This window comes from Coturnix japonica, chromosome 2 (assembly GCF_054131305.1).
Source record: "Coturnix japonica strain WE chromosome 2, WE-NBRP24, whole genome shotgun sequence".
NCBI lineage: Eukaryota > Metazoa > Chordata > Aves > Galliformes > Phasianidae > Coturnix > Coturnix japonica.
The window spans coordinates 64,293,118-64,310,757 of NC_140664.1; the positions used below are offsets into that span (position 1 = coordinate 64,293,118).

Sequence of the window (17,640 nt, forward strand, 5' to 3'; positions counted from 1 at the left end):
TGAAAGAAAGATAAATTTCACTTCTTCCTATTAAAAAATGGCAACTGATGTACAGGCACACTACAGAAACATTAATACCAAGGCACATCCTATGCTGCCTTAATCCTTATACTTTTCATTCATCTCATGCTACAATTCAGAATCTAGTTTTGCATACACCTACACACAATAAAACTGAGTTTTGTTTTATTCTGTAAGACAGTTCCTACAAAGATATATAAGACTGTTTTCCTAGGCTTTTCTTCTCTATTCTACCACTACACGTCACGCTGTTCAAGTCTATGGCTCAAATTACTCAAAACCCCATAAAAACAAATTGCTGAACTTACCAATTTTTGATCAAGCAAGTCCAATGGCAGCTGAGGCTGCCACTGCATGCCACTCCTTAAAAAGAAAAAGTCTTTATAATAGTTTTTCTCAACCAAAAGCAGCTGTCCACAGAAACAGGGGAGTAAAACATCACATTAAATCTGGTCTATTCATCAACGCTATCTATCCAGAAAATGATTGATGCTTAAAAGGCATATCTATTTCTCCCTTACTGAGGGATCTGAAGGCTTTTTGAGCTACAAAAAAACTTTCTTAAGACTGAAATTCAACCTTCCAAAAGGCCTAGAAAACCTGACAAATGTTTTAAGAATATTAAACCAAACAAGATGCAAGTTTAAATTTCCACTGCACAGCTTCAGTAGTTTGTCATGAGCAAGCAGAAAACAAAAGCTTTGTTGTTCAGATCTATTTAAGAGCCTTGCTCTGAAACAAAAACAAAACAAACAAACAAAAAAATAGAAATCTGGTTTAATTTTGGTCATGGATCAACAGGATCCCAGCAGCCATTCTGAAGTTAGGCAAGACATGATCATTTCAAAATTAAGGACATCTGAAGTAAACTGGAAACTGACAGCAGCACTGTCATTCCCTTATGTAAAATGTTCTTTTTTTCTGTTTTGTTTTAGAAAGAAAACCAAGAGAATACAGATACCATCATGCTGAGCTCCTATCTGTAGTGGTATAGCGCTGCTGCAAACATATCACCATACACAGTATCAGTAATGCCATCGTGATTAACTTTATTCCACTCTCAATCATATCCTCTTCCTTAACAATGCACCGTTCAGTTGTCTGCATTCAAATATGCATATAAACATCCAAAAGAGTCGCCATAATAGTTTTTATTAAAAAAACTAATTTACATGTTTTCCCCCACCCCCCAGTACAGCTATGTTTTTTAAAAAGTACTGCATGTATCAAACATTTAAAGGTTTATCCCATCACTTTTGATTCTCTTTGAAGAGCTGTTAGCCACCTCTACGCTTGGGAACAACGCAAGTTCCAAATCCCAATTCATACCTGCACGGAACTAAGTTAACATACACTGAAATTATTCAGACAGCATTTAGGAAGGTCTGTCAACATTCCTGATTTTTAACAGCTCTTTAAAGAGGTAGTGGTGCAGATTAAGTACAAGCTTCTTGCCTCAGTGTAATACACATCTGAAATTAAAATAAAACATGGAAGACCAGTATCTTTACATTTCATTCTTCAGAAAAAGAAGAATCTTAAGGAAAGCATTTAGTAGTCCACTTGTGCTTAAAATACATAATGCATGAGAAAGCCAAAAGAAAAAAAATACACATTTTTGTACATCATGATCAAAAAGATAATATAAATTTTATGAAATTGCACTGCGTTTAAAACACTCTCTAGAATCTGCTCCACTTCTATGTATGGCTACTGAGACTGTCTGATGCAGTTCCTCTTTCATTTTAATTGCCAACCTGTGGAGGCCCTTCAGGGATGAGTGACGTGAAGAAGGTTGTGATAAAGGACCAAGCAGAAGCCATGAATCCAGGCTGCTGCTCTACATTGGCATCTTCCCCCGCATCTTCTCCACTATCTTCATCAATCCCATCATCCATAAGTCGTTCCTTTAAATAATGGAAATTAAAGCAATTCAGCCACTTCCTTTCAGAGCTCTGACAGAAGCTAACAGCAATATTGTAGTGCATTAAGTAAGCAAAGGTACATGACTGAAGCAGAGACAGGCACACTGGAAAGACAGATTTAAGCACTTCTACAGTGTTTTTCCATCTTACACATTCCCAATTCAAGATAGATTTTTCCTACTATCAACAGGCATTTATACTTTAGAATATAGTACCTTAGAAGTCTTACAAGGTATATATGCTCCTACTCACCATCTCTTCAAGATCAGGATTATTTGCATTTTGCCCATCACGGTTCCCTTCCACATTATTGGGTGCTTGTTGCTGGCCACCCTCTTGCCTAAAGGGGAACCATCCAGCCTGGTGTCTATGTAAGAAAATGGAACAGCTGAGATTCTCTTTTAAAAGGAAGGATAATTTTCTCTTTGCCATTGCATTAATTTCTACAAGTGCTTTCAAATGAAAGAAGTTGTAAGACTTCTGGACAAGCGCGTACGTCAAGACAGAACAGCTATTCCTTGATTTCTGGATTAAGAAAAGTCTCACTAGTTTCACAGCCACCTGAGCCAGAAGATGTACTTTTTTTCAATAAGGGAACTAACAACAACAGTACTGATACATCTTAACAAAAGGTGAACAGTATAGGTCTGTATGATACATGATAAAAGCAAAAGCGTCCCTACAATTCTGCCAGATGTAGTTTCCACTGTGAGCAACAGGCCCGTATATTTGTGCCTGACAATTCACTCCACAAATTTCACACATTTTTGGTGTATAAATGAGCTTAGCTCTGCAGTTCTCTCTTCAAATACAAGCAGTAAAGTTTATACATTTACACAAGAATACACCAGAGTCATTACATGAACCCCCCTTCCCCGACACCTGCTTTCTTCATTTCCAACCCCAAATTCTACATTTCTACAATACCGCTGTGTCAGTATCACAGACATTTAAAAGCACTGTGTCTCAAGTGTTAAGTTGTATCCAAGTTGCTGTAGAAACATTTCATGAATACCTTCCTCCCCCCTTCAAATTGGCTCCCCTCCTTATTTGAAATTTAAATTTGAACACACCTTACAATGAAGGAACAGTATCTAAACTTTTGTATTTGAAGCATCTCTCACACTTCAAAGACCGTATGCTAGCACTATGTTCTCTATCTCTGATCCACAGTTATACTTAAGTGTTGTACTCACAAGTAAACCAGTAGCATGGCTCCCATTACCATGACAAACCGGCTGAAGGAAGAATAGAAGTATACAATGCTCAGAAGAATAGCTGCTCTAGAGAATGTGTACATCCAGTCCAGCCAATCCCGGTTGAAGTCCTCCTCGTTCACCACAGGGCCTCCCTGGGCATTCATCTGAACATTCGGGTTCACAGGCCTGTTCTCCTGGATGGCTACATTGGGCACTGCTGCATGCTGCTCATTTGCAGGAGCACGTTGTGAATTTACAGCCTGAGCAACTGCAGATCTCACTGTTTCAGTGCTGGATGTCACTTGGGCTGAAACAGCAGCTTGGCTAGAGATTCAAATACAAAAGTTCTGTCAAAAAGCATGTAGTTGTTTTTAAGCCTACCCTTGTCTTCTTCCCTGTGCCACCAAACACATAATTTCAGACATAACATGGGTCAAAACATTCTTCCCTTAAATCTTTACTTGTTAATACAATAATTTAATTCCAATCCAAAGCTGGATTTCATAATTTTTTGGATAAAGTTTGTCCATGTAAAAACAGCACATTCAGACAAAGCAAGCACAAACATTTTGACGCTGCAAATAGTATTTAAGATCTTCATTTCATCAGCGTAACACAGCACTACCTAATGCAACGTAAACTTACTATTGCATGTAGTACTGACGTGCATACATTTGTTGCCACCATATCATCTGAAAGGGACTGAATGCAGGATACACAGGAAATCCAGCAGGAATAGCCTGGCCTGGAAACTGGTTGCCTAAATTGCTGTGGAAGGATTAAAAGAAAAAAAAACATCATCCAGTTCTGTACTTCCACATTTATAAAATGCTCCAGTACTAAAAAGTAGTAAAAAGTGACTGCTTTTAAACTTTCTGGCTGCTCTTACTTCCTGTATCACACAGGATGTTCTGGAAAGATTTCTAACACTCTCCCCCAAAGATTTTGATGCACTGAACTGCAGTAAACACAGACATCTTTTGGGGTAGCATGAGAGCATAAAGCATGAAGATCACTCAGACTGCAGGCAGCAAGTGGTGGGTTATTAGAGTTAGGGTAGTATGGTTTGGTTGTGGTTGGACTCTACGATCTTTAAGGTCTTTTCCAACCTGAACAATTCTTTGATTCTAATAGTTCCACAAACTACACCTGTTCTCTAAGTTAGGCACTCCCCACAAAGGTAACAGCAAGAGACTTCCTTACTATATCAGAATGCCTGGTAATCAAGGCACACACTGAAAGGAGGAAGGCACGCAAACATTTTTTCATCTTATACTTCACTATCATTCTGGATGAGAGCCTGCCAGGCAACTCTACTAAAAAATGTTGGTTTTGGATTTAGTAATTACGTACTTCGATAAAAGTCTCTGTCACCTCACATCACTGACAATAACTGCATTTGTTGAACAACCTTGGCCCACAAAGACAACTGATTTACTAGTAATTTCATATGAGACCGTGCTATCAACTTCAAGTGCTACTTCAACATCCTCCAGGGTATACTTGCTACTTTAAGACAACACAGCATGCAAATGCTACTAATGAAGTAAAGCTGGTATTTGTGTTCTGGAACATTCTGTTTGCTGTCTGTATGTCATTCTGTCACCCGCTTTTAAACACCAGCATGTACACAATGCAAAAACATTTCTTTAGGTGGGCTGCCCACTCTCAACAAATAATCCCGCCGCCTTCACATCTCTCATCTGTTCGCTGCTTCCAAATACACTCCAATCTGAAATGCAAGCCATTTCAGGACTGAATCCATCTGTTCTGCTTATTGCACCCACTCAGTACAGTGGGGCCCTGAACTAAGTCCAAAGGAGCAGACAACACTGTTCTTGCTCTCCACAGACAGACTGACTTGGTAGACAAGCAGACTACTTGTCCAGTCCCACCACAAATCTAGATTTTTAGACAATGCAATTCATAAAAACTCCGAAGCAAGAAATAATGTTGAAATATTTACAGAGAACAACATTGAAAAGTCTGACTTAGCCGTTTTCTCAATCAGGATTTGATTTGTACACTGAAGTTATGTGCCAGGAACTGAAAAAAAAACACCAAAACCAACACTTCATTGCCAAATATTCCTGCTATTTATTTGTACTAATTAATCTACTAACGAAAATGTTGCAAAATGCTCAAGGGAATGGACCCTCATGACTGCAGACCTTTTCGCACCAGTAAAGTATATAGTTCATCATGCAGCGAAAATAAAGCTGTGTTTGGTCATGAAACAACAAGAAAAACCCACAAAGCAACATAAGTTTCAGCTACAAATCACCACTATTCATAACAAGTCCCTGTCTATATAAGAATTACAGTAATGCTACATTTCATTGCTCCACATGATGTTTAAGAGAATATATAAAACAACAGAAGATATTTCATATTGCTGGAACAGAGGTAGCAGATGAACGTTTTTGCTTCAGCACACTAACTGAGAAGACTACTAACAGAACTAAAGAAGGTGTTACAAGTAGACAACAGACTACAACAGTCACTGGCACAGACCAGCTATTAGAGCAAAGCCAAGGCCTAGAAGCCCAAAGGAAGAAAAATAATAATAATCTCAGTTTTCCATACTGTTCCATTAATTCTACAAAAAGACTTAAGATGATTTAAGATGCATTTATCCTGGCATCTCTGTTCAGATCAGGACTGTACTCTTGAAGCAAATCTCCCAGTTATTCCCTCTTTATTATTCTTTTAACTGCATCAAAGAATGCTCTTGGGTCACCACTTGGATTTCTTTTGAGCTTCACTAAATTGAAAGACTTGCTTCAGGAGCACTGCTAATGCACTTCAGCAACAAATCATAGAATCACAGAACGGCCTGAGCTGAAAAGGACCACAATGATCATCTATAGTTTCCATCCCCCCACCCCCACCCCCCATTATGTGCAGGGTCGCCAACCACTGGATCAGGCTGCCCAGAGCCACATCCAGCCTGGTATGCACAAATGCTAGCTGATCGCAGTAGTAAAGCCCTGAAATACGTGCAGCGTTGATGCCAAGTCCTCAGTACCTCTTCCAGTCTACAAATCCACTCTTCTCAATCCACATTAACTGCTAATACAGATACAGTCTTAGAATAACTTAAATCAAAATCATTTTTCAAACACTAAAGACTTCTACACTGACTCGTCCTGAGTGTATCTTAACTATTTCATCCAAAGCATAACAATCAGTTCTGCTGCTTTTTTGAAGTCTGCAGGCTATTCAGTTCACCATGCACACTGACAGAAAAAAATACATATACCATGTTCAGTGTATGTTTATAAGAAGTTAATTTTAAAAGAAAAATAGACATCTTACAGATGAGTAACATAATATTCAAAAATTGCTCCTGGAATTAATTTACAGTACACTGAGCCACAGGCCTGCAAGTCAGTGACCTACTGTCACCTACCTTTGTCATAAAGGCAAGTATAACCACTTCCACAGAGGATGACGCAGTCAAAATAAAATGACTGCTCCACTGAATGCAAAAAGCGATCTCTTCTTTAGGAGAGATTACATTTCAGATGAATAATAAAATGGAATTGAAAAAACACAGGATGAAAACAGTACAGTTGAGGTTAACTCCAACAGGACAATAAACTAATTGAAGCACATCTAAATACATTTGAACAAGTGAAGAGTTAAATCTCATATGTGCCAAAAATAAAAATAAAAATGCAAATCAAGACTCATCATCATATTCTGGTAAAAATTTAGTCTTGCTGATTAGAATAAGAACAAGAAAGAGCAACCAGACAATAGTTTGATCAGTTACATCCATTAACACTCGTTCCAATCAATGGAACATTGAGAGCAGAAAGCACAAAGCAAAGAACAGCCCGAAGCAGAGCATCATAAACACTCTTTGAATGACTCCTGGCTTAAGAACATTAATGCTCATATGAAAAAATGCTTCTGAACGTGACTTATGCTTTGAGACAAAACAGCCAAAACATTTTGAAGACTGCTAAAGAAGCATAATTGTAATGGAACATTTTAGAGTATTTTAAAGAGTATAAAGCAATTCTTAGCTCTTCCAGTCTCACTTACCCCTGCATTACATAAGGAAACTGGTGGCTTGGTATGGGATCGCTCTGTGCTTGTGGAAGATTACGATGTCTCATTCCATCTGCACTAGTGTTCAAAGACGTAGATGAAGCTTCTTGGTTTGTGGGTGAGGCAGTATTTGATCCAGTATGGTCCAAACTCTTCAAAATAAATAAAACTGAGGTTAATGAGATTTTTACCGCAATAACAAAACTTGTAACTGTCTCCTAAGAAAGTGATTTGCTTTAAATGTTTTGGTTTATAACTGTTCTATTGTACATGTAAGCAACAAGCAACATCAGTGGGGTTGCATCTACTCTGGCACAGTTTTAGTTTAAAAGAAACAGGAAAATCAAAATTGCACTCAGGTGCAGGTAAGTTTTCAGGAGCACAGAACCCTTGACAGCTCCAAGGGAAATCCATAAATCACTGGGAAACAAGGTTTCAAAAAGCTGAAACAAAGAAAAGCTTAATTAAAAAAAAAAAAATATATCAGCAGCAAGGAATTCTAGAGGCTATTGTTAACACACTGTTAACAGATGTAATCATAAACTCAGGTTGAGGCTTTACATTCAGAGACAAGAAGTGCCTGCTGTAGAACAAAATAACTTTCTCCACTGTCCTTGTTTTCAGTTTCCCATTCTACTCTTCTAATCATCATATTCAACCCGACAGTCACCCAATCCAAATTACTGTGCCAGCTTCAGGGGGTAGGGGAAGGGAATAACAAGAAAGCACCTAGGAACTCTGCAGGCTGCCATGAACACACCTACACAGGGTCTCAGGCCTTCAACACATTCCAGAAGAAATACTTAACTCTGGAAGCAGGACAACAACTGGCCCTCCTAGATCATTTGTCACCACAACGAGACTGTAATTCCATCACTAAGATGCATTATTTTAGTTTTATTATACCCCCAAATACTATTGCTAAGCATTATTGTGATGTTTACTTTTATTTATAAAACAAACAAAAACCCTCTTCAAATCTGACAACTCAGTCAAGACATCTTCATCATATTTGCCCTACAAAGGAATACAAGAAAAAATTACCACTAGACAGTAGGGAAAAGAGAAAAACAAATGGAAGAACAGAGGCCATTTAAGCCTTGGAACTTGGTTGCTTGCTTCCAAGTATCATAAACTTAACACTGCACACACCAACTGCTTTAAGTACTCATTAATACAGTTATTATCACCACTTGTAACTGATCTACATAGCAAAAAAAACAAGCGATCCCTTTGTACTTCACTGTTTACAAGTACAACGGTCTTTGGAAAGACGTTGCAACAACTATCCACTCTTCTACCATTGAAACTGCCAATTTTTATGTCACATGGCAGTCAGAAACAACACACCATCAATAAGAGAGTCAGGACAGAACGCTTATTACTGAAAGGGTATTTCACGTGTTGATAATCAACACACCACAGATGAAGAGTAATGGTTTTGTATACCCCTTTCTGACTAACCTTTGTGGATCACTTCATGATACCACCAGCTCTGGAAAAGCCAAGAAAATTACAGTGACAACCAGCACATCAGAAATGTTACTTTCCCTTCTATTAAAACTGAGTACAACTAAAGAAAAACGTCACTTTCAGTGTAGGAGAAGGGAAGGGTGACGAACAGAACTCAAAAATGCACAAAAAAAAAAATAGATCCTATGAACAAATTACCAATACCCCACTACAAATGCTTTCTATTCCTTATCTCCTTACAGCCTACCAACACCACTGATTGCTTTGGAACTGCCTAAGTATAGGCCAGTTCTTATCAGGCAGAATGAGCACAGAATCACAGAATGACCCGGGTTGGAAGGGACCTCAAGGATCATGTAGTTCCAACCCCCCTGCCTGGCAGGGCCACCAAACATACATCTTTACTAGATCAGGTTGCCCAGGGCCCTGTCCAGCCTGGCCTTGAACACCTCCAAGGACGGGGCATCCACAACCTCCCTGGGCAGCCTGTTCCAGGACCTAACCACTCTCCTAGTGAAGAACTTCCCCCTAACATCCAACCTAAATCTTTCTTCTTTTAACTTAAAACCATTTCCCCGTGTCCTGCCTTGGCCCCGAGCACTGGCCAAGTTCCACCATTCTCAAAAGAAAGGCACTAATTTGACTGGTCTTTCTTCAAAAGAAGGTATTCACAAAACTAATCAGAACCGCAAAGATACAGGAAGATGGAAAGAAAGGAAGAGACACTGTTCCATAAAGTGGGGAAGAAATAATAGGTTAGAGGAAGTAGCATATCTTAAAAAAAAAAAAAAAAAGGTTATGTTATAGTTTGTTTAATTAAATAAAATGGCACCTTTAAATAATCAACTGTAATTCTATGCATTCACAAGATATACTCTGCTTCCTCAGTGTAGAAGAAATTAATGTCCTTTGTATTAAAAAAAACAACTCACTGAGCTACTGCTGGAGGTTGAAGCTCCGTGACCACCTCTACTGGTGCTTGGTTTTGGAGAACTTGGAGGTGTCCGGGAAGTACAAACCAGATGAACCATATGATATTCATCTTGCTAAAAATCAAAGAGATGGAAGAGCTAAAGCAACAATATTTGAAAAACTTACAAGCAAAATCTCTGCTTAAAAATCCACTTTCCAAAGTTCCTTTTTAATCAATAAAGATACATCATACAAAATAAGAGATCACAAAACAAAAACCAACCCTAGGACATTAGATACTCATTTCAGAACTAAGTTTTTCTTCAGAGCTGACCACAATTACATACTAAGCATTCACTTACCTACAGTTTCCCCTAACGCTGCAGTCTAGCGGAACCAATGGAACATTACACAAGAGAAACGTAAAGAAGCACAAAGGACAGGTCAGGCTTTTACATATATTTTGGGGGGGAAAAAAAAAAAATCATACTCTTTACAGTGCTCAGTTTCCCAGACACTAAGAACGTCTTCGTTTGTGTTAAGATTTAATGAAGAGAGTTATTCAGTAACAGGAAAAACATAGAATAGAGCTAGAATTCCACAAGCAGGACATGGTAAGAAAGATACGCTCATCGTTGCAGTTTAAGCTTAACTCAAGCCTACCCTGCAGATACCACCCAGTTACAAATTACTGCAGATACTCCACACTCTGAAAACGCTATGCAAAGCACCAAACTAGATTTGAGTACACTTAAATACTTGTGGCAAAGTGAACCAATAGGACCACTCAAAGCCATGTCAGCAATGAAAGTAATTGGCTTACACCAGTTCCTTGTTGAATATGTTCCCCTACAAAACATGGATGTCATAACAAACTTTGATCTGAATCCGTTCTACCATACCAAATGAAAACATTTGGCCACAGCAACAAAAATAGCTATGCATACTTAAATTGCACACTATAGCTTCCTTGTAATCAAAATCTATATGCAAATATACTGGGGGGAAAAAAAAAGCTATCACCTACTGAAATCAGTGCAGTGCAGTCAGGCTACAGCACATAATGCGATGACATTTAGAAATACTGTTTCTTTTAAAGTATTATAAAAAAAATATGTAAAAAGCACTTACTCATTTTTCAGCTTTGACCTTTAGGAATTAAAAAAAACTGCATAACCACTTGTTATATACCACTGTGCATTCTGGCAAGCATAGCCTTTCTCTATGCACACTCACTGCAACTCCTCTGCATAAATCAGTTTCTAGTCACAAGCACAGCCTCACTGTTACACTGTCATTTCCTACTGTTGGTGATAGCAAGCAATAATGAGATAGCACTGAACACAAGTGATCAGCATTCTACCAAGTCAAAAGCTTTGAACCTAACTACTTACCTTCTTCAGTGACTTAAAGAGGTAAAGAAAGGCTAGAAGTGACTGCTTATTAAAACATATTATTGATATCTAACACATTGAAGATCACTATGCTTGAAGCCATCCAGCCTGCAGGTTATTTCTTATTAGCAAAATGCCATTATTCAGTATCAAAAAGCAAGGATCACAGAGCCAGTCTGAAAGACTCGGTAAATCTTGTGAGTTTACAGTTAAATGAACAGGAAGAATACAGAATTAAATTGATATTATGATTAACCATATCTTCCTTTCAAAAGCTCAAGCACAAAGTACATAACTTCTTTTCCCCCCATTTAAAGCCCTTGTACTTACAGCTGATGGATATTTTTTCTTATTTCAGTAAGCTTCCATAACTGATCCTAAGGCCTATACTGAGTAAAACACTCAAAAATATCCCTTGAATACTGAAGGAAGACAGTTTATCAGATTAACAAGGCTTGACATAGCTTGTATCTAATGCAAGAGAGTTTGCTGTCAGCAGACCAAGTGAATTTAAAGGATTTGGACTTGATTTTGCTCATCACAATCTCTGCTTTGAGCAAAACTAGATAAATATTTTCACAAACCTTTAAGCTGCACAGGATAACAGTTGGCAACAGTTCAGCTACAGTTCTGTAGTAAACTTATACAAAGCAAATACAATCACATTTTCCATAAGCAGGTAAACCTATCTTGGTAAGATTTCTTTCAGAGTCAAGACCGTGAAGGAACAAGAGCAGCAGCCTACTTAAGCAATACTAAAGATTCTGCTTTATCACTTTCTCCATATTTGACATGGAAGTTCACTTACTTTCACTAAAGAATTATTCTCCTTTGGAGGAGACTTTACTCTGTACAAAATGGAGAAGCGTAACTCAACTCCACAGTTTTTACACCGAGTTTAACTGCAGTATTTTACTGAACAGTATCATTACCAACACTCATGGAACTGTATTACTGACTTTACATGGCATGATGTAACAACTGTTAGTGACTTAAAACACTTCCTAAACATAGCTTTTGATGCATCCAGGTCTGCTTGCTGGAAGTTTAAAGAATAGTCAACAGCAAACTAGATTATCTGTTAGCATCAAACTCGAAACACAGAAACCCTTGATAAAGTATTTCTTAGGGTATTTCTTTTTCTCTACATTAGGAACTTTACTAACATAATGAAGTCCCTATTACTCAACAGCACCCACTTAAGCTACGCAAATCCAACCTGAGAACCAACCACGTGTATTTCAGGATGTCATACATTAGATGTCCTGGGTATTCAGGATTTGGATTTAACCTACACATTGCCTTAGGAATACAAAGTCAGATAAGCCAGCAAAATAAAGAAATTTGTTGGTTCTTGCATCTTTTAAAACACTGGGAACAGCTGATACCTGACAAATAAAGCCAGGACAACAGACAGCCTTCCCAGCAAAACAATCTGTGTATTTAAAAGTCTTTACTTGCATGTAAAACATCACCCTTAGTTTGCTCACAAGCCCCTTTTAGTTTGTGTGTTTTAAGCCTAAGTTGTTGGATAAGTACAGGAAATTAAATGACGTCCAAAACTTCAACAGAATTCTGTTAAATAATCCTGCTTGAGTCAAAGCAGGAAATGTCCATGAAGCCATTCCCCATTCCCCGTCACTTGTTTGGGACTTAGGCTAATTCTCCCATCAATCAGAAACATCCCTCAATCCACCAGTGTTACAGTCATACAAACAAGGGATAGTTGAAAATACATTTTCCAAAATATATCAACATTATTCAGTTGGTCACACGCTATACCTCATTATTAAAATCTGAAGTTAAACAATGCAAACTAAATTCCTATTTCCTACAATGTGTTTTTTTTTCTCAGCAATCATACGGTGTTGATATAAAGCTTACTTTTCTGAGAACATCTTTCAGCTGCAGGTGATCGGGAAGCAGTCTGCCAGAATACACCAGTCTCTGATCCTTTGTGGACTAGGAGATGGGACAAAGAAAGGAATTTAGCTTTTTCCAGCTGTACAGACAGACAGCTGGTGACAACATTTGCAGATGAGAAAAAACCCCTTAGCATTCCAACCACCAATGGACAGTCTATAAAACATTTCAGAGGTCTTCCAAGTCCAACTGGCTATTTACCTCTAAAGTAACAGTTCAATAATAAAGAATTATCTAAAAATACATTGTGCTCAAATTATAAGGCAATAATGTTTAAATACTCTCAGCTGAGATCACGCTGACTGTATCTGTGGTATCCTGTTGATACAGTTAAGATTTCTAGTACAGTATAGCATAGAACTAAGCTGCCACAACTTAGTAAATAAACAGTTCCTTTCCTAAGAAAAAGCTTCTAAATGTTTACCCATATAGAAACAAGTGTTGTGTTTTGTTTTTTAATAGAGAACCCAACCATTACCAATTCCAGTTTAGTTAATCCAACAGCTTTCATCACTGCAAAGAATGCTAACCTAACCAAATGCTAGATGAAGAAATCTAGCCTAACACCAGCGGAACTGACACGCGTTACCAGCATGAAGTATTTGAAGAATCTTCCCACCATCCAAACAGGCAGCTTTACACCCCTTCTCTCTCTCTCTCTTTCTGTCCTTCCCCAGCTGCTTGCTCTGCAGGCACAGTAACACTAAGACCCAAACAGCTGAAATTCACACAAACAAGATAAAGCCTTCACAGAAGCCCTGACAATCCTTTTCCTGGCAATAGACTTTTGGTGACATCCAGCGATGAGGAGAAAACAGAAGAGTTATGGAATTTAATTCTTCCCCTAAATATCCCAGTCACAAGATTTAGAGACACCCTAAGGCAAGAATTTTAAGTATGCATTCAATCTGAGAAGTGTTTGCTTTAAAAACTAAATAGTCATCCAAAGTCGTACTCGTTATACATGCTTAAGTACATGGGTTTAAATTACAAGTGGCTAACATCATTTCCTCCATGGTCCAATTCAGATTCCTTCCTTCAATTTCATAGATACAGGCTTCGCCATTTCCCAACATAACAAAGTACCTTCTCAAGCACGATACAAGTACTTTAATAAATAAATTCTTCAGAGATAAGAAACAGTTGGATTAAAATGACCCCTCCGATCTGACAACTATAGTGATAATGCATTTCAGCTCCCCAAATGAAATGATCATTCAACCTCTCTGCCACTCTTCCATAGGAAATAAAAACCCAAAGAACCACATACGGTTAGAACTGTGGGAAAAATACACGTGAGGTGACAGGTACTACAGGAAATGAGAAACAGGAGGTTTAAATTAATGTTTATGGGCAAAACTGATAACAGTGATTAAGACTCAGAACGCAAGATCTGCCAGGTTTGAGATGCACAGATGATTTCCCAAGTACTCTTTACTTCAATAAACATTTATTTTAGGGACGTTACAACTCCCTGTAACAAATGAAAACTCAGCCCAGCTGGGAAAAAAAAAAAAAAAGTCAAATATGAATCCTAATATAGATCCACAAAGTAATTTAATGCTGATTTAAACTTCTAGCTTATTCATTGGCTTACTAAAGTACAAATTCCAGCTTTAACTACAACTAACTCAATTAATATCTGCCTGTACTTGGAATTTATACGTACTCATGAAAGCATACATACAAATGTATCCAGTAAAGTCACAAACAACACTGTCTCAAGGCCCAGCCTCACACTTGCCTATTTTAGCATCTGGATAGGGAGCTAGGAGATACGGTTTAGTGGTTTTCTGTAGGTATGGTAAAGGGAGGACGGTTGGACTAGATGACCTTATAGGTCCTTTCCAACCTTGTGATTCTATGATTTCAACAATCACATTTTCTGAAGACATGCCCTTAATAGACAGTTACTCTAATTGCTATTACCAAATCCATTAGTTTACCAACTAGAAAGGAAACTAAACGTAGATGTGTATAGGAGAATAAGGTACAAGTTACACGTGGGAACTTTCAAGATTGAGCCACAGCAATAGCAGCTGATTAATATTTTGCATCCTTCTCTTTGAGAACGTTGCAATCCTCACATGCAGCATCTGCGTTCTGATGACCCCTCGTGCTTCTAAAATAGCATAAAATAGTGGAGAAGTTATTTCCAGGACATACCAAGTCCATGGAACGTGGATGTTTTCTGACAAGTTTTTGATGCTGCTCTGTTTAAAAAATAAGAGGATCTTAAAAGCACAAACATGTAAACGAATGATAAATTAAAAACCAAACAATAAAAAGCATCAAGACTACATCAAAGCCAGACAAAAGATAAGCTTTCCAATTTGACCATACAGAGGAGATCCCTTTCTTACACTCCCACATTGTGTTTAAGTACAAGTAAGTCAGTAAGTACATTAAAGCCAAATTAAATTGAAATATTAAGATAATTCTCGGTAAAGAGACTGCCGGTATCTAACCCAGAACAGTTTTGGGGATTCTAAACTGCTCACTTTAATACTGAGCAGTTAATTGAGAACTACATTTGAGGAAGGTAAGACACACGGAGGAATCAGTTTTTAAGAGGAGACAGATACTTCAGGCAACTAAAACGTAACATCATAATACTGGTTGATACAGCACAACATAAAAGTTCATTAGGGATTCCTCCTAGAAGACCATTCCAGCAAGCTCATAGGATGAATCAGAAAACGAGTGTTTGAATACAAACACCTCACAAGAGGACATTCTAGCAAGGAAGAGGCAGCAATCAACTGAAGTGGTCCCTCTGTCTTTTCTGCAGTGGGCAGCTAATAAAAGCGATAACTAAATCCACAAGTTCTCCAATACAGTGCATTAGTGATGCAACTTCTGACTGCCCTCCTGTTTCCTCCTTCAGAAGAAATCCCTTTCAGACACAACGCTACTATTTTAGGCATGTTCTCCTCTCCCATCCCCACAAAAATAAATGAATAAATAAATAAATAAAATTAAGGTGTCAATAATCATTTTATTGACTTAGGCAAACACTAATCATTTACAAAGGTTGCCTTTATACTGTCAGACATTTTGCACAGCAAAGTCCAGGCCCTACATGTCACTGCACCATAGAGACAAAGTCAGTCGCTATCTTTGTAGTTTTCTGGAGCAGGTTTTCAGAAGAATCAAACACTCCACCCCACACTATTGCCATTCTAAGCAGGTGTTATGTTTCTATTACAAGGATGAACAGAAATCTGTATATTTCCACATTAACTGCTGCACAATACAGCCATTACTGTCACACCAGTCTGCAAGGAGAGACTGAAGGAACTGGGGCTGTTTAGTCTGGGGAAAAGGAGGCTGAGGGGAGACCTTATTGCTCTCTTCCAATACTTGAAAGGTGCTTACAACAAGAGCGGGGCTGGTCTCTTCTCACTGGTGACGGGATGAGGGGAAATGGCCTCAAGTTGCATCAGGGGTAGTTTACATTGGATATCAGGAAAAATTTATTTGCAGAAAGGGTTGTTGAGCACTGGAATAGGCTCCCCAGGGAGGTGGTTGAGTCACCACCCCTGGATGTGTTTAAAAACCATTTGGATGTGGTGCTCAGGGACATGATTTAGCAGCAGGTTGTTAATAAGGGTAGTACAGTTAGGCTGTGGTTGGACTTGATCTTTAAGATTCTTTCTCACCTGAACAATTCTATGAGTCTATGAAAACAGCTGATAGCAGTTCCCAGCCCCACCTCAAAAAATGGCACCCCAAAGCAAAAAGGATTCTCAAAAGGCTGTTCAATCCCACGTCTCAGATGACACTTATGAATACTCGACTACCTGTTCCACCCATGAGCTCACTAGATAGCTGAAGTTTGGCTATGCCAGGAGTACTGTGATCACCATAGACAGAATGCTTACATTTACAGAAATCAGCCTTAGGTATGATTAAGGGCTATGAACACTGCAATAGGAAAGTTAAGTGGAGCAAGACTAGTGGCCTTCATCAGCACACTTAACTGCCATCTCCTTAAAGCACATAGAAGAGAAGCTGTTTACGCTTGGACTCCCCTGGAAGCACAGAGCCAATCCCCACACGTACCTCACAGGGGGAGCTGGACTCTTCCTTGTTTATTTCGCACAGCAGCCAGCGCAGGCCCTGACCCGCGCTCAGAAGCCGTGCATGCCCATCACCCCACGTCAGAAGCCAGCCAGACGTTTGAGAGGGGGGCTGCCCGCCAACTCACCGGCTTGCTGGGATAAACGTCGGAAAGGTGAGACTTCAACCTGCCCACAGTCCAGTCCAGAAAGCAGCTGATGGTCTGGTCGGTGTACTTCTGGTTGGGCGCCTTGATGATGAGGGTCACCGGGTGGCCCACCACGCCCTGCTCCATGCCGCCGGGCCTGCCCCTCTCCCCTTCTCCCCCTTTCCCCCCGCCCGGCACACGGAGCCGCTCGGAGCCGCTCGGGATGGGCTCAGCGAGCACGGCGGAACTTCCGCAGGCAGCGGGGGGCTCCCATCCCCGCGCCGGGCGGGCAGGGAGAGAGGCGGCTCGGCTCAGCACACGCGCCCACCCTCGCTAAGCCGCCTCCCGCACCCACAGCAAAGGCCGAGCCGCACCGCCTCGACCCGCGGCCCGTCGCTGTTTGTGTAAAATGGAGGCCGGAAGCGCGGCCTCCCTCCTCCGCCTCCTCCTCCTCCCCCGTCGCTCCCCGCGCCGCTCCCCGCGCCGGACGCTGAGGGGCGCCCACAGGCCGAGAGCGAGGCTGG

At 39.6% G+C, this 17,640-nt stretch overlaps 1 protein-coding gene across 4 annotated transcripts; it reads right to left on the reverse strand.

The window, feature by feature from the left end:
• Positions 1–1,046: 1,046 nt before the first annotated feature.
• Positions 1,047–17,534, reverse strand: HERPUD2 (HERPUD family member 2). 4 transcript variants are annotated; one of them, XM_015855061.3, is made up of 8 exons: positions 17,117–17,534; positions 12,868–12,945; positions 9,610–9,723; positions 7,199–7,356; positions 3,791–3,913; positions 3,143–3,469; positions 2,199–2,313; positions 1,047–1,928 (listed from the first exon to the last, which is right to left on the reverse strand). In XM_015855061.3, exons 1-8 carry the CDS (start codon positions 17,261–17,263, stop codon positions 1,767–1,769), a joined length of 1,224 nt encoding a protein of 407 aa, XP_015710547.2. In that variant the 5' UTR covers positions 17,264–17,534; the 3' UTR covers positions 1,047–1,766. The 4 variants fall into 4 exon arrangements, with proteins under 4 accessions (XP_015710547.2, XP_085393815.1, XP_015710548.2 ...); XM_085537689.1 differs by having other exon boundaries at positions 16,972–17,534; XM_015855062.3 differs by lacking the exon at positions 12,868–12,945.
• Positions 17,535–17,640: the final 106 nt, after the last annotated feature.